This window comes from Peromyscus leucopus, chromosome 4 (assembly GCF_004664715.2).
Source record: "Peromyscus leucopus breed LL Stock chromosome 4, UCI_PerLeu_2.1, whole genome shotgun sequence".
NCBI classification, from domain to species: domain Eukaryota; kingdom Metazoa; phylum Chordata; class Mammalia; order Rodentia; family Cricetidae; genus Peromyscus; species Peromyscus leucopus.
In genome coordinates this window covers 64319978-64338584 of record NC_051066.1, presented here as the reverse complement: position 1 = coordinate 64338584, position 18607 = coordinate 64319978, and the positions used below count along the sequence as shown (strand labels likewise).

Genomic DNA, 18607 nt, shown 5'->3' with positions numbered 1-18607 from the left:
TTCATGAAACTGCATCTTCTTTAATTGGCTGATTTCTAAAAGGACAAAAATTCTGAAAATTTCTGAGGCATTTGTGAGACAAGGAAAGCCCTAAGGATATATTTTCTTCAGTGATTTTAATGCTTCCCCAAATACGGATTTCTATAGAAACGGTAAGCTATTTTCACCACTACTTTTCTGGTAAAAGTCTTATATTAATAAAAATACAGAGAACATAACAAGATCTGACATCATGGATAAAGTGATCAAAATCAGTTAAAAAAAATTCTCAAGAAATCCTAATATAATGCCTGCAAAAGAAAATCCCCTTTACAAAGTGGAATAATCAGACAATACTTGCAGAAGATAACAATTCTCTTTCTGTATTAAGATGTTTTTTATTAGATTATTTAAAGATTTGTGGGATTTATTATATATTTGTTTATTGTTCTTTTATTTCATTACTTATACTATTTTTAAATGTTTTAGTTTATCATCACTTTTTTATCCCAGTAATTAAAAGCATATTCTCACTTCCTTCCACAGACTACCCCACCAGCCTTTAACAGTCCCAAATTTAAAATTAAGACTTAATAAAGTATTCCTGTGACTGGTTTTCTATTGTAATACATTGTCTAAAATATTCTAGAAAACTATTAAAATATGAAGTTAGGATACAAATGAAAAGAATTTAAGATTATCCAAAATAGTTACCAAGCAGCTAAATTCAGAATACATAGTTCATCAAAATTACAATTATCCTGGAAAACAATTAAATAAAAATATATTAATCTATGATTTTATTTAGACTCAGTGTTTTTAAAAAAGCAAAGGAAAGAATAAAGAATGAAATAAGAAAGTAAAATAGCAAAGCTTTCATTTTTGATGTTGGCCAATTCCTGTCAGCATTTGAAATAATATCTATAATTCATAAATTCATGACAATAATTTTAAAAACATATTCTAACATGCAATAACAAGTAGATATTTCAAGAGGTAAAAATGAAGTAATATAATTCACATGCTTTGTGTACTGCTGTCAAATTGTAGTTAAAATCAATGGTGTCACTAAAACTTACTCTGTGAGTACTAGGAATAAGAATGAGAGGACATCAGATTCCTTTGAAAAATTTGAAATGCATCTGGGCTCTCTGCCCTTGTCTTCCTCTGTTGTGGTGATGAAATTCCAAGCCCAGCCCTGCAGGGCTCAAAGCTTTTCGAGAAGCTGCAGTTCAGTAAAGGAGAATTTAAGGGCACTGGAGGGACTTGGATGCAACCCCACAGACAATGCCCTAGGAAATTCCTGAAGCAATCTGTCAAAAATAAACTCATATGATTTTAACTACCTGTGTTTAGCTTTTCAGCTTTACCTTTAAAAATACTTGATATTGTTTAGATATATGTTGCACCATACCACATGATTTATGTTAAGTGGAAAAAAAGCATTCTAAAAAACTTGCCACTATCTACACTGTAAAAAAATCTTCATATGTTCATTGCATGTTGAATATATTGATAACAATAAAGCTTGAAATCTATTAATAATAGGCAAATTTGCCCTTTTCTTAACAGAATTAAGGTCAAACTTAGATGCATCCATTTCAAATTTCTCATAAGATGCACCTCTTATAACATCATTCCATGTTTCAAGTTATCAGGTTTGCAATATCTATTTTATTTCAGATCACATGATTCATTTTTCCATGTGATATATTTTATTTTATCTCATTTAACACTATTGTTTTCTTGAATTTTTATTTTTAGTCATATCTTTTATTGTTTGAGATTATAATTACATCATTTCCCCTTTCCCTTTCCTCTCCCCAAACCCTCACATACGCCCATTCTTGTTCTCTTTCAAGTTCTGGTTTCTTTTTTTTTTTTTTTTTTAATTCTCTTATACAATGTATCCTGAATACAGCTTCCCTACCATCCACTCCTCCCAGTCCCTCCACCTTCCTTTTCCCCCACATCCACTCCCCCACCATCCACCCTCACCCCATTCCCGTCTTCCATTAGAAAGGGGGCAGGCTTCCCAGGGATATCAACCAAACATGGCACAAAAAAAAAATACAATAAGACCTGGCACGAACCCTAACATCAAGTCTGGGTGAGACAACACAGTAAGAGGAAAAGGATCCCAAAAGCCGGCAAAAGAGCCAGAGACATCCCAACTCTGTCAGAACTGTGGTAAAGTACATATATGTATATACATATATTTTCCTAAATACATAAATATAACCTGGTTCAGTCTATATAATGTTGCTTGAAATATGTTTTCAGATTGACCATTTAGTATTGGATAGCCAGTTGGGGCACTTTCCCTTGGAGAAAACTTTTTCTCACATTCTCAGCATTCCCTAGTTGTCTGTAACTTTATCAAACATGATACTGGATGAAATTAGGCTGCTCTCACTTGTTTTTTAGGAAATTATTTAAATTATATGTTGGCAAAAAGTGGAAGTTATGATTTGAAACACCCATTACAACATAAAATTATGGTTAGATTTTAGAAGAAAATTTTATTTAATATATATATTTTGATTTACTGAATGACATGGTATTTAATGGTTCTACAGAGGTACCAGGAAGGAATTTGACCAGGCTAAGCAGATGATAAAAAACAAAACTAGAACTTGGTTTCTATTAAAATATTTCATCATTAAGACTGTGTGAAACTGAGATATAATAAAACCCATGTTGCTTTACTTTATGAAATTGCTATTTCTTTCTTTTAGTCAAATAGAAAAATTATATAACGGCACTCCTCTATGTGACTGTAAGTGCCATGTCTTAAGGATCTCAAAAGAATATCCCTGATGAGTTTCCTAGAGTAGCCTTACATACCATAAATTGAGTGGCTTAGCTAATAGAAGTTTCTTTTCTCATAGTTCTGAAGGCTCATGTTTGAGGTCACACTAGTAGTAGAATAAGTTACTGTGCAGGACTCTGAGGAGAATCCATGTTATGCACCTCCTAGAGCTTGGGAGTTTATTGGCACCTGTGGAAATTCTTTGGTTGTAAAAGCATCATTTCAATGGCATCAAAAAAATTTTAAAAGTCATCATTTGCATAATGCATGCCTTTCCATGTGCCTATCTTTATTCCTTACTTTCCCTTTATACAAGGGTTCACGTTAAGGAGTGTTTTAACATTATTATCTCTGTAAGGTCTCTATTTCTAAATATAATTGGTCTAAGGTACAGGGAATCAAGATTCATCCTATTGTTTTCTTAGGGGCAAGTAACCAAATCACAGTAATATCCATTCTTAAGTCATGACTGAGTGTCTCTTGTCAAATGGTTTCTTACTCTCTCAACTTGTGTTCTGGCAACCTTTATTAAATCTTCGGAACTCACTTTAATAGTGAAGTTGTCATCAGGTCTACTCCTGCACCTATTCATTAACTCCTGATATTTCCTGGTATGTCTCATATCTTTGTAAGATAAGTATGTACTTTCCTAGCCAGGTTTTCCTAACATGTTTCACTGAGTTGCTCTTGTAAGCAAAAGGTGGTATAGGAATATGCTTGAGTAGAAAGCAAACACTACTGAATAAGAGGTTTTTCTCATAGGCAACAGCCTTGTCTAGATGTGAAGAATATCTTTCTCTTTCAAAAGAGAGGAAGCTATTAGTGACAGCCCAAGATATATAGTCTTTTTTTTTTTGGGGGGGGGGTTGAGACAGGGTTTCTCTGTGTAGTTTTGGTGCCTGTCCTGGATCTTATTCTGTAGAGCAGGCTGGCCTCAAACTCACAGAGACCCACCTGGCTCTGCCTCTCAAGTGCTGGGATAAAGGCGTGAGCCTCATTTCCCCACACAGATGTTTCCATTTTACTACTCAGATTTCCAACTTTTCCTCCACTAAAGTGTTTGCTTCAAGCTCAATACCTACTGGAGTTACACATTCAGTCTTATCTGCATCTTTATTGCAGATCCTTGAAATGGTTTAGTGAAGGGTCACGGTCTGCAGGAGATGCATGGCAGCAAACATGGGGGCTCTATGTTCACTGCATGTCCAGAAGTAATGTTAGATAGACCATAAAGAAGGTCTGATGATGGAAAAATGACCCATTGATTCTTGAAGTGTTTTTATTGAAGAAGACCCAGGTCTAATTGTCAGCACCTGCACTGAGGTTCACAACCTGTTGTGGAATATTGTTTTAACTCATCAAAGATGTGTTACATTTGTTTATGCTGAAGAATATTACTTTAACTGTGCAAAGGAATGTTACTCTTGTTTATGCTGCATTTATTAAATTATGTAAAGATGTGTCACCTTGGTTTCACCACACCGGCCTAAGGCACCTGATTGGCCTAATGAAAAGCTGAACAGCCAAGAACATTCAAAACTAATAAGTCTCCCTGTCATGGTTTGGGAGCTTGGTGGTGGCCCAAAATAAAAAGCCTGTTACAAAACCCATTTACAATTCCAGCTCCAAGGCATCCAATTTTCTCTTCTCATATCTGTGAATACCAGGCACATGCATGCTGTACAGATATACATGAAACCTAAACACTCATATACGTAAAGTAAAATAAATGAAAAGGATGCATTTACATTCAATGTACATTATTTTCCTTGTCTTTTTATTCTTCTCTCATATATTGCATCCCAACTGCAGTTGCCCCTCCCTCCTCTCTTTCCAGTCCCTCCCTTACCTTCCCTCTTCCCCAGATCCACTCTTCCTCCATTTCCCTTCAGAAAAGTGCAGGCCTTCCAGGGATATCAACCAAACAAGGCATATTGAGTTACAATAAAAGTATGCAAATCCCCTCATACCAAGGTGGAATGGAGGCAACCCATTAGAAGGAAAAGGGTCTCAAAGGCAGACAAAAGAGTCAGAGATAGCCCCTGCTCCCACTGTTAGGAGTCCCACAGGAAAACCAAGCTATGAAATGATAACATATGCAGAAGACCTAGGTCAGACCCATGAAGACTTGCTGATTGTCAGTTCAGTCTCTATCAGGACCTATGAACCCAGGTTAGTTGATTCTGTGTTTTTTCTTATGGTGTCCTTGAACTTCTGGCTTCTATAATCCTTCCTCACCCTCTTCCACAGGATTCCTCCAGCACCTTCTAATATTTGGTTGTGTATCTCTGCATCTGCTCCTATCAGTTGCTGGATAAAGCCTCTGTAATAATGATTATGTTAGGCTCTTATCTACCAGTAGAGCAATCATTAGGAATCATTTCATTGACCTTTGTTTTCCCATTTGTGTTTGGTTCTATCTTAGGTCTCTGGGCTATCCAGCTTCTGGTTCCTGGCCATGCAGGCTGAGTCAGTCATGGGTTCCCTCTCATGCCATGGGTCTCTGTCTAGACCAGTTTGCCACTCCCACAAGTTCTGTGCCTTCTTTTCCAGAGCACATCTTGCAGTTAGAACAAATTGTAGGTTGAAGGTTTTGCGACTGAGTTGGTGTCAAAATCTCTCCACTGGAAACCTTGCCTGGTTATAGAAGATGGCCAGTTAAGGTTCTATAACCCCATTACTAAGAGGCTTAGCTAGTGTCACCCTTGAAGATTCTAAAAAATTGGAAAATATAAAAGAAATGGACAGTTTTCTTGAGAAATACCACTTACTAAAGTTAAATCAAGATAAGATAAATGGTTCATGTGTTTCCATTTGTTTGGCTTTTTGTCCCTGTGCTTTATCCAACCTTGGTTTCAACAATTCTTGCTCATATAAACCCTCCTCTTTCTCGCTAATTCTACTCCCAGCGCTCTACCCGGGGGCCTAGCTGTGGATGTCTGCATCCAGATTCCTCAGTCCTTGGATGGGGTTTCTGGCACAACTAATAGCGTGTTTGGCCATCCCATCACCAGAGTAGGTGAGTCCAGGCTCTCTCTCGGCCATTGCCAGCAGTCTTTTGTGGGGGTATTTTTGTGGATTTCTGTGGGCCTCTTTAGGACTTTGTTTCTTCCTTTTCTCATGTGGTCTTCATTTACCATGGTCTCCTATTCCTTGCTCTCCCTCTCTGTTCTTGATCCAGCTGGGAACCAAAGCCTGAGGGGCCCCCAACTGGATCAGGCCCTCTGAATAGGTGAGACAGTTGATTGGCTTGATCTGTTTGGGAGGCATCTAGGCAGTGGTACCAGGTCCTGGGCTCGCTGCATGAGATAGCTGTTTGAAACCTGGGACTTATACAGGGACGCTTGGCTCAATCTGGGAGGAGGGAACTGGACCTGCCTGTACTGAGTCTATCAGGTCGATCTCAGTCCTCGGAGGTGGCCTTGATCTGGAGGTGGTGGGAATGGGGGGTGGGCTGGAGGAAAGGGAGGGGGCAGCAAGGGGGAGAACAAGGGAATCTGTGGCTGTTATGTAGAACTGAATAGCATTGTAAAATAAAATAAAAAAAGTAAAAAAAAAAAAAAAAAAAAAAAAAAAAAGATAAGATAAATGCATGAACTCTCAGTGCAAGAACTGGCAGTTTGGAACCTAGGGCTTATACAGGGACACTTGGCTCAGCCTGGAAGGAGGGGACTGGACCTGCCTGGACTGAATCTACCAGGTTGAACTCAATCCTCCGGGGAGTCTTTGCCCTGGAGGAGATGGGAATGGGGAGTGGGTTAGGGGAAGGTGGGGGTTGGGGGTGGGAGGAGGGAGAACAAAGGAATCCGTGGCTGATATGTAAAATTAAATTTAATAAATAAATTTAAAAAATGAAAAAAAAATAAAAGAAATGGACAGTTTTCTTGAGAAATACCACTTATCAAAGTTAAATCAAGATAAGATAAATGTTTTAAATAGACCTATAACCCCTAAGGAAATAGAAGCAATCATTAAAAGTCTCCCAGCCAAAAACAAATCCCAAGGCCAGACAGTTTTAGAACAGAATTCTATCACATATTCAAAGAAGAAATAATACCAACACTCCTCAAATTATATCACAAAATAGGGACAGATGGAACATCACCAGATTTATTTTGTGAGACCACAGTCATCCTGATATCAAACCACACAAAGACTTAACTAAAAAAAGAGAAGTACAGACCAGCTTCCTTCAGGAATATTAATGCAAAAATACTCAATAAAATACTTGAAAACAGAATCCAAGGACACATCAAAAAGATCATCTACTATGATCAAGTAGACTTCATTCCAGAGATGCTGGAAAGGTTCAGCATAGGAAAATCTGTCAATGCAATCCACCATGTAAACAAACTGAAAGAAAAAAACTCACCTGATTATCTCATTAGATGCTGAAAAAGCCTTAGACAAAATCCAACACTCTTCATAATAAAAGTCTTGGAGAGATCAAGGATAAAGGGATATACCTAAACATAGTAAAGGCAATTTACAGCAAGCTATTACCCAACTTCAAATTAAATGGAGAGACACTCAAAGCAATGCTACTAAAATCAGGAACAAGACAAGATTGTCCACTCTCTCCATATGTATTCAATACAGTACTTGAAGTTCTAGCTAAAGCAGTAAGACAATTTTCCTTTGCTTCAGAAACAGAAGGAACCAAATATTATTCTGTCAACTGGAATTTAGAACTGAAAATCCTGTGATAACAGAGTCAAGCTATAGGTATTACATACTGACAATATTCTCAAGATTGACAGGAGACTGAAACACACAGACTATAACAGGAAGTAGTATATACTACATATACCAGTGTAGATTACTGTAGACTTTACTGCCTTCTACTAAAACACACAAAAAATATGATCATACTTCGAGCTAAAGAAATTATAAGATGGAGTTATTTCTCTGTCATAGAGCCCATGACCTGCATGTGCAAGGACCTACATTTAATCCCAGGCATTCAAAAAAAAAAAATCAAAGGAATACAAACAGAAGAAAGAAAGAAAGAAAGAAAGAAAGAAAGAAAGAAAGAAAGAAAGAAAGAAAGAAAGGAAGGAAGGAAGGAAGGAAGAAAGAGAGAGAGAGAGAGAGAAAGGAAGAAAGAAAGGGAAATTTTATAGTTTCTAATATAACAAAATTGATAAAATTTTGCTTTACAATTTACTGGTTTAAAAAAGTAATAGAAATCTTAAGGAAAAAATAATACATGTTAATTTTTTCTATTAAAAACCACACAAGAAAATATTAACATTAACAATATTATTCACATTAATATTCTTCAGTACTAGAGTATTAACTAATAATGAAAAAATTAATCTAATGTAAAAATATCATCTAAATGTCAGCTTTTCCTTTGCTAATATTATTTTCTTCTGGATTAGATACAAAATTCACTAAAATAATTTATATTTGCAATATGAAATTTCTGTTCCAAAGCCTAAAATATTCCCTTATGTCATCCTGTTTCTGTTTAATCTGTTAATATATCCAAATACCCTATCTTGAAGTGATTGTTCTTTTGGTACTAACCTGTATAGAAATCTGTACCTTAAACTATCTTATATATGCTGCACTAAATCTAATACTTTGCTATAAAGGAAATATTATAATTAGTATGCCCAGGAAAAATCTTAATATTTAAAGATGAAGAGATCAAGTCAGAAAAAGGGAATAAGGATTACAAAAGAATCATTGTGACTGTAGCCCTCACATTGACAGAGGAACATCCCAGAGTCTCAAGAGTGAATTTTTCTCTGTGTATCTTATTAGTGTTCTAGAACAATCTAAATAAATACATGGCAAGAGTTTTGAGTCGCAGGGTGGTATTGGCGCAAGCCTTTACCCAGCACTTGGGAGGCAGAGCCAGGTGGATCTCTGTGAGTTCGAGGCCAGCCTGGTCTACAGAGTGAGATCCAGGACACGCACCAAAACTACACAGAGAAATCCTGTCATGAAAAAAATGAAACAAAACAAACCAACAAACAAACAAACAAAAAAAAAGAATTTTGAATCAATCTCCAAATGAAATAGATTCCTCCAAATATGTGCATTTTCACCTATACTCACACTTGCTACAATTATTTGAACATAGCACAATTTACTGAATCCAGAGAAAAACTTAAGTTGATGATAAGACCAACATGTCTTTATAAAAAAATAACTAATTGGAATATATATGCATATACATATATATACATGCATGCAATAACAAGTGGCAGGGGAGAGGTTACAATTCTTTCCTGGTTTTCTTTTCTTTTTTTTAAAAAAAAATTATTTGTTTTATATACCAAGCACAGATTCGCCTCTCAACCCTCCTTCTGCTCTTCCCACCCCTGCCTACTGCCCCTGCCACTCTGACCCATCCCTCATTCCCTCCTCCAAAAGGATAAGTTCTCTCATGGGGGGACAGTAAACCTTGGTACATTCAGTTGAGGAAGGATCCAGCCCCTCCTCCCTGCCTTAAGACTAAGCAAGGTGTCCGACCATAGGTAATGGGATCCAGAAAGCTGGCTCATGCCCCAGGCATTGATCCTGATCACACTGCCAGGGGCCAAGAGGTTACAATTTTGAAGGAGAGCAGGAAGGTATATATGGGAGAGTTTTGAGGGAGGAAAGCAAAGAGAGAACTATTGTAATTATATTAAAATCTCAAAAATAAAATGCTAAAAATAAGGAATCACTAATCGGGAAAGTAAATCTTAGCAGGCTTCAAATAGGAAATGTGATTATGTAGATAGATATATATTAGGTGGAAACTTCAGAAATCTACAGGAAGGTGGTCAGAAAGTTACAAATATAGCCAAAATTGTCGAGATAGAAAGGCTGGAAAGGCAGAGAAACAGGATCAAACACCAAAAAACACAAAAGGTCTTCACACTTAATTTATATTTCACAGTTTATCCCTCTATGTTAATTTATTCAACACCGTTTCACATTGTCTCTTTACTATAGGAGCTTATAATCTTATGCCCTAAGAAACTGATATATAAAACTAATAATAAAGATATTTATTAACTCCTAATTTAAAGCTATGGAAAAAGATAGAAGACCTTCATTTATTTCCTATCATCTGAGATTAGTTTCTTCCTCCATAAATTTTTCATGGCATTTTTCACTTCTGCATTTCTCAATGTGTAAATCAGAGGGTTGAGCAAAGGTGTCCCAATTGAATAAAATGTAGCTATCATCTTGTCCATAGGAAATGTGGTTGCAGGGCGTGTGTATATAAAAATACAAGGTCCAAAGAACAGGATGACCACAATGATATGGGAGACACAGGTGGACAGGACTTTTCTCCTCCCTTCAGCACTGTGGTTTCTTAGGGAACGCAAGATGATGACATATGAGACCATTAGCATGAGGAAACTCACTGTACAAATGACCCCACTGTTGGACACCAGAAGTAGGTTGATCATATATGTGTCTGAACAGGCAAGTTTCAGCAGTGGCTGCAAGTCACAGAAATAGTGGTCGATCTTATTGGGACCACAGAAAGGTAAACTCAAAGCAAGAAATATCTGAACTAAAGAATGCACACAGGATCCCACCCAGGCCATGGCCACCAGCATCCCACAAACCCGGTGGCTCATGATGGTCATGTAGTGCAGAGGCTTACAGATGGCTACATAGCGGTCAACAGCCATGAGGATGAAGATGAAGATCTCCAGGCAGCCAAAGAAATGGAATGTAAAGACTTGTATTATGCACTCACTGAAAGAAATATAGGCCTCTTTCATCAGAGAATTCACAATTGTTCTAGGGGCTATGTGCTGTGGGACGGTCTGTATGTCAAATTGCTCTGATTGGTCAATAAATAAAACACTGGTTGGCCAGTGGCCAGGCAGGAAGTAGGTGGGACAAGGAGAGAGGAGAATTCTGGGAAGCGGAAGGCTGAGGCGGAGAGACACTGCAGCCGCCGCCATGACCAGCAGCATGTGAAGATGCCGGTAAGCCACCAGCCACGTGGCAAGGTATAGATTTATGGAAATGGACTAATTTAAGCTATAAGCACAGTTAGCAAGAAGCCTGCCACGGCCATACAGTTTGTAAGCAATATAAGTCTCTGTGTTTACTTGGTTGGGTCTGAGCGGCTGTGGGACTGGCGGGTGACAAAGATTTGTCCTGACTGTGGGCAAGGTGGAAAACTCTAGCTACAGCTATGGTTGTAGAGAAGCAGGTGTCAGATAAGGATAAGTAGAACAAGAAGAAGTACATTGGACTCCCAAGTGCCTGGCTTGTCTTGATGGTAGCAATGATCAGCAAGTTACCCAATAATGTTCCGATATAAAAAAGCAAAAACACAACAAAGAGAATTTTCTTTCTAAATGGATCCTGTGTCAAACCAAGTAGAATGAACTCAGTCACATTGTTACTCAGCCACATTGTTTAGTGATCAGAAGTGGTAAATATGAAATACTTTATCTGAAAAAAATAAAGACATTTATTTTGAGAGTGGTATGTGATTCTGTGGAGCACTTTATGCAAAAGTAAGTAATCCTCATTAGTGATATTCTGTTATTTTTTAATAAATGATTCAACACTTTTTCCTAAAATTTTGTGGCAATCTATTTGCATTATTATGTTCCCATAACACTCTGCAAACACAAATCCCTGTTATCACAATTATGATTAATTTTACAACTTAATGATTATAAATTTAGAATATGTTATCTGTAATATTTTATCATTAACATTATTTTTCATATGAAATGGGAAGCCTATCTGTAGCTTGAGGTTTCCTGCCTTGCCCACATTCAGGACAAATCTTTGTCACCCGCCAGTCCCACAGCCGCTCAGACCCACCCAAGTAAACACAGAGACTTTATATTGCTTACAAACTGTATGGCCGTGGCAGGCTTCTTGCTAACTATTCTTATATCTTAAATTAATTCATTTCCATAAATCTATATCTTAAAGTAATCCATTTCTACAAATCTATACCTCGCCACGTGGCTGGTGGCTTATCGGCGTCTTCACATGCTGCTGGTCATGGCTGCGGCTGCAGTGTCTCTGGTCATGGCGGCGGCTGCAGCGTCTCTGGTCATGGCTGCGGCTGCAGCGTCTCTGGTCATGGCGGCGGCTGCAGTGTCTCTGGTCATGGCGGCGGCTGCTGCCAGTCCTTCTGCCTTCCTGTCCTTTTATTTCTCCTCTCTGTTAGTCCCGCCTATCCTTCCTGCCTAGCCACAGCTGATCAGGTTTTATTTATTAACCAATCAGAACAATTTGACATACAGACCATCCCCCAGCACAGCCAAGTGCAGACCATCTCAAACACCTGCACTCAGGCCCATGGTCCTAATCATCCTCTATGCGGACCTGCTGGGTAAAGCCACGAGGAACCCAAGAAGGGCTCCCACAGGACATACAGAACATCCCACAGCACTTCCCCTTTTCTCTTTTTTAAAAAGGAAGGTTTTAACTTTTATACATCTCCAAAGCCAGCTTGGTATATTTGGGAATTTGGGCATAGCTTCTCTTACTACTTCCTGCTGGAGGGGGGCGCTGTATCTTATGGGGACACTAAGAAAATTTAAGGATCATGGAGTAGTCCGTGAGGCTGTATCGTCTGAGCCAGTTGCCTTGAAACGATTCTGGATGTTGGATCATCTGGGCCATGGTGTCATCGGAGACCTTTCAGGGGGTCTTGGCTGGTCAAACCTGATGTATCTTAATCTGGAACAAATCCACAGCCTCTGGCTTTCTGTGGAAACAAAAGCAGAATCTCTTTTCCAAAGTAACATATCCTTAAATCCAAATTTTGAAGTGAAGGTACCTTTAAAATATACATTTTGGCATAACTCAACAGCTTTTGCAATCAAATATTTTTCTTCAGTTACGAATATCAAAGAGAACATAATCCAGACTCTCTGTGTGGTAGCCATCTTTATGTGGCTTATTACCTGTACTGTTTTTTTAAACAATTTATTTTTAGATACTATTGTTTATATAACGGTATATCAAAATTGCTCTGAGCACCTTGTAGTTCAAAGCTGATCTGTGGATGATGTTTGTCAGCTTAATGATATTATTATTGTCCACGTGGAATTGTTGTTGTTGTGGGGCCCCATCTTCTTTCTGGAGACTTCAGTTGATGTTAGGCCTGGCCATGATTTCCTGCAGAAAACTGATAAGAGACTCGAACACAAAAACATATATATGCAGCTAGCCTTTTTTCTAGAATTAGTTAGTACTCTATATGACCATTCATATCTTAACAAAGTTTAACATGTATATATATCTATATATCTTTATATGTTAATCTTGTAAATTTTGATATAAAATTCATACTTTAAGAAAAGTTTAAAGAATCAGAATAGAATCAAAGAGTTGAGATTAGTAGTAGAATAGTCCCTTAATTAATTTTGCTTTTGTCCTGTACCATAGCAGAAGATGGCTCTTATTCTGGCATGATACAGGGAGTTTGGATTTTCCTTTTAACAACATGCTTGAGTTTAAAGAAGGAGAGAGCCATTCTCCAACTCCAAAGTCAGATTTAAATTTTAATTGAACTGGGACTATTAGAAGACCAATAGTGTTAAATCTTTAGAGAAAAGCAGAAACAAACATTTAGGAAGACATAAAATTTTTTAGATAATATATACCCATACACCGTTTCATTCTGTTTCTTGGGATAGGTGATTTGTCCCTTTTCTTCAGTTGTCTCATTTGTCCACTGTTCTTCAGATTCCTTAACCTTCATTCTCCTAAAAGACAAAAACAAAAAACTTTTCCCAAGACTAATTTTGGGGATGTTTACTTTTGGCAAGTTATTATCTGATTAAATGAAAAGGCATGTGTTATTGATACCAGTTAGTTTAAATTGGATGTTCATGCTAGTTGATGAACTATCACCTCGTCTAATTAAGAGGTCTTTCTTGTTCAAATCGAACCTTTATCAATTTTGATGGTACCCACAGCTTATCTTCTCCTGTAGAAACAAAAGCAAAACCTCGTCCCCAATGTAATACATACCCTGGTTTCCATTCTGAGGTCAGCACATCCTTAAAGTATATAGGCTGATTTAATTCTGTAGTTTTTTCTATTATCCAATGTCTCTCTGCAGCTGTTGTTCCTTTCTCATTGGCATTCAGAAAATTCAAAGTTAGAAGAGTCTATTTCTGGGGGTTTTTGTTACCCATTTCTGTTTATTTAGCATATCCTTTAGAGTTCTGTTTGATCTTTCTATAACTGCTTGACCTGTAGGATTATGTGGTATGCCTGTAATATGCTTTATATTGTAATAAGCAAAAAAATGTTTCATTTTAACAGAGACATATGATGGAGCATTGTCAGTTTTGATTTGTGCAGGTATACCCATGATAGCCATAACTTCTAGCAAATGAGTGATTACAGAATCAGCTTTTTCAGAACTCAAAGCAGTTGCCCATTGAAATCCTGAATAAGTATCGATAGTGTGGTGTACATATTTCAATTTTCCAAATTCTGCAAAGTGAAACACGTCCATCTGCCAGATTTCATTTCTCTGAGTACCCTTTGGGTTACATCCTGCTGGTAATGGCGTTTGATTGTAGTAGGAACAAGTAGGACATTTCTTTACTATTTCTTTGGCTTGTTGCCAGGTAATGGAAAAATCCTTTTTTAAACCTTTACTATTAACGTGATGTTTTTTATGAAATTCTGAGGCCTCCAGCACATTTCCTATCAATAATTTATCAATCTCATCATTGCCTTGTGCTAGAGGGCCTGGCACGTTGGGCGCCATTTGTAGCTTGATTTTTCCTGCCTTGCCCACATTCAGGACAAATCTTTGTCACCCGCCAGTCCCACAGCCGCTCAGACCCACCCAAGTAAACACAGAGACTTTATATTGCTTACAAACTGTATGGCCGTGGCAGGCTTCTTGCTAACTATTCTTATATCTTAAATTAATTCATTTCCATAAATCTATATCTTAAAGTAATCCATTTCTACAAATCTATACCTCGCCACGTGGCTGGTGGCTTATCGGCGTCTTCACATGCTGCTGGTCATGGCTGCGGCTGCAGTGTCTCTGGTCATGGTTGCAGCTGCAGCGTCTCTGGTCATGGCGGCGGCTGCTGCCAGTCCTTCTGCCTTCCTGTCCTTTTATTTCTCCTCTCTGTTAGTCCCGCCTATCCTTCCTGCCTAGCCACAGCCGATCAGGTTTTATTTATTAACCAATCAGAACAACTTGACATACAGACCATCCCCCAGCACAGCCAAGTGCAGACCATCTCAAACACCTGCACTCAGGCCCATGGTCCTAATCATCCTCTATGCGGACCTGCTGGGTAAAGCCACGAGGAACCCAAGAAGGGCTCCCACAGGACATACAGAACATCCCACAGCACCTATCATCACCTCACAATAAAGAATGTCATATTTTTAAAATATTGTTATACGTATTTTCAGACTTGATTATATAATATTTCAGTACTCTACAAAACTTATTTCAGGTATTTTAGCCTAAACATGCGAAAAATAAATATTTATAACTTCCAAATAATCTTAAAATATCTTGTGACACTTATTACTTGACATAATCAATGGATCAGAATAAATGTTTTTGGTGACTAGAACTATCATTAGTATTACAACTTTTAATTATTACTTATTGTAGGAGAGGCATACTTTTGAACATCCAGAGCCCCAAGGTTATAGTTGAATAAGATGAAAGTGGTGGGCATCATTCTTCAATTTTTTTCTTTTTTTTTAATAATTTGATTTAATTTTACATATCCATCACAGATTCCCCTGTCCTCCCTCGTCCTATTCCCCCCGCACTCCCCCTATCCCACCCCCCATTCCCATCTCCTCCAGGGCAAGGACTCCTTTGGGGATTCAGCTCAACCTGGTAGATTCAGTCCAGGCAGGTCCAGTGCCCTCCTCCCAGGCTGAGGGAAGTGTCCCTGTATAAGCCCAAGGTTCCAAACAGCCAGCTCATGCACTAAGGACAGGTCCTGGTTCCACTGCCTGGGTGCCTCCCAAACAGTTCAAGTTAATCAATTGTCTCACTTATCCAGATGGCCTGATCCAGTAGGGGGCTCCTCAGCTATTGGTTCATAGTTTGAGAGAAAGCCTGAACTGACCTACTTTGGGGATTGGATGGTCAAACACCCTAACTGTCGTGCTAGAAATCTCATCCAATGACTGATGGAAGCAGTTGCAGAGATCCACAACCAGGCCCCAGGTGGAGTTCCAGGAATCTAATGGGGAGAAAGAAGAGGGTTTGTATGAGCGAGAATTGTTGACACTAAGATTGGAAAAAGCACAGGGACAAATAGCCAAACTAGTGGAAACACATGAACTATGAATCATTCTTCAATTTTTAATGTTTTTGTAATAACAGTTTTATTTTACATGTGTTACAATCAGCTGCCAGGGGACTAAAAGACAGATGGAATCCCTAGTAGTTTTAATATCAATATGTCTATAAACACCATGTTCTTGGAACAGAGCAGTAATACAGAAGAGAAAGGAAGCTGTGATTTTGCTGAAAAGGAATGTAAATAGTCAATAATTGACTCTGTTCATTTTGTTTTGCCTGCAAATGTCAATAATTATCTATTTTTAAATATCACTTCTTTCAATAAATAATTAACATGGAATATTCTATTATGGTTTCCAATCTTAAGAACAGAGCTTTTTTACTAATTATTACTTGTCAAAATGATTCTGGATGATTAGATAGATCGATTGATCTATAGATAGATAGATAGACAGATAACGATGATGATGAAGATAGATGATTGATGATAGATAGATAGATAGATAGATAGATAGATAGATAGATAGATAGATAGATAGATGATAGATAGATAGTCAGGTCATACTAATATTGAAGTGGAATCTATTTATAAGCCATGTGGAAGATGCACGTATTACACTGTGCTCCTACCAATCTCGCCAACATATTTGCGGCATGATGTTGAAAGCTATTAGTCAAAACAAGAGATATGACATACAAGACCTACACAAAATTGTCATTATATTTATTTACTTTTCTCTCTTTGCAAATTTTCTCATCTCATTAGTAGACTTGAGAAGTGTTTGCTTTCTATAAATAAAAAAAATACTCATTCAGATGTCAATCAAAGTTTCTCACCTTAGCTTCTATGATCTTTGGCAAAGATGTTAGGCTGTAATAGAACTGAATTGCTCTATTAATTATTAAAATGGGCCTATTCATTCCTTATTTTTGCACTCAAATGGCATGTGTGTACATGAAAATAACATATGCTGAGTGGACACGATGATGGAAAAAATGCATTCACCTCAAACCTATTTAGTCACTTCTTGGAGAATACAGTGTTTTGAATGTTTGCTATGAATTCCATTAGCATTTTCCATTTCTAGAATGAGCTCATTAACCTCAAACATGAACATATACTTTTTTATATATAAAGAATTCAAAGTACTAGATTTAACAAACTTGGTAAAATTTATAGTTCTTGATCAAACATCTAATCATTATTTTCATCAATAGTCAAAGGCCATAATACTCTTTTGAACATATTAAATTTATAGCTATTGTGACCATCTATACATTTGAAGACTCAGTTTTAAAGAAAACTCAAAGAATCTTTTAATGATTGTTTTGTAACAAGGAAAATAATCCCTGATTTCTGAAAGGCCTTTCCTCATAGGCTTTTTGTACTAATGTAGGTATTTGATTCATTGCAATTATCTGAATGGCTCTTTAGTTTTCTTTCTTGAATAAATATGCAGAAAATCTATGCTCCCAAAATATCTCGCTCCACTATAACAAACTCAACATCTTGTATAGTGATACCTAACAGTTTAAGTTGAGCATTGTCTCTTAGTTCTTAAAATGCAATGCTTCTCTTGTAGATCGAGAGATGTTTCAGTGGGCAAAGTGGTTGCTGAGTATGAGGACATGAGTTCATATCTTTACCATGTAAAATACTAGGCATGGTGCAATGCACTCATAACCCAAGAGCATAATGCAAACAGCCCTGCAATTCTAGCCCAACTGAACTTCGTAATATTGGAAACAGCTGAAGAAAACATCCTGATGTCCACTTCTGACTTCCACACATGGGCAAACACACCCTCACACACATGTGTACATATGCACACCCACACTTCAAATTTAGTTTTTATCTGATTATTTTAGTGCTTTTCTGACTTTATATTCAAATCATGAATTTATTAGAGTTTCCATGTACTATGGATGGAAGGCAAGAAAATATTACCCTTTTCTTTAAAGCCTCAAGATCTAAATACCTGGTGAAATAACAGCATGATCTGTAAAACAAGATGTTGTATTTTAAACCACGATAATATTACTGGGGTTCTGAAACCCACTAAATGAAAATTTTCAGAATCTGTTGGTGGGGTTTTACATGGGTAATCTTGACATTTTCACATCCTCTTGATACAAATCTATTCTTCTTGGGTATCTGTACATATAATCCTTTGTCCATTTTCCAACAGAAATTGTTACCTTTTTCAGCAGGTTCTGAAAGCAATCAGGTATGAAAACTCTATTGCACTGGTCTGAAAACATAGCAGTGCTGGAGAGACTCCCGGATGTCTACAAGAGACCATCACAATAATAAACACACAATGAGTTGTTGTTGTAGGTGGTGGAAAGAGCTGAATGAAAAGCAACCCAGAAAAGGTGGAGAACAGAAGTGGACCAGAATGTGTAGTGATTATTCCCATGGCTCTATGCTGTACTTTGTAGTCCCCATGAAAAGCATCACTACTTCTTCATGTTCCTATCCTTGCTAATTCAGCTATACTGCTTGTCTCTCTTGTAGAGAATCTCTACATTCCCTTTATTCATGAGGAGGTTACCATTCTCACAGA

At 37.5% G+C, this 18607-nt stretch overlaps 1 protein-coding gene across 1 annotated transcript; it reads right to left on the bottom strand.

The window, feature by feature from the left end:
• Positions 1–9849: 9849 nt before the first annotated feature.
• Positions 9850–11176, bottom strand: LOC114683706 (olfactory receptor 4C16-like). The gene is made up of 2 exons (XM_028858012.1): positions 10955–11176; positions 9850–10560 (listed from the first exon to the last, which is right to left on the bottom strand). The coding sequence occupies exons 1-2, from the start codon at positions 11174–11176 to the stop codon at positions 9850–9852; spliced, it is 933 nt and encodes a 310-aa protein (XP_028713845.1).
• Positions 11177–18607: the final 7431 nt, after the last annotated feature.

Coding starts and splice junctions, on each gene's coding strand:
- LOC114683706 (XM_028858012.1), bottom strand. CDS start 11,176: ATGTGGCTGAGTAACAATGTGACTGAGTTCATTCTACTTGGTTTGACA. Junction 10,561..10,954: donor ACACCTGCTTCTCTACAACC/ATAGCTGTAGCT, acceptor GTCCCACAGCAC/ATAGCCCCTAGAACAATTGT.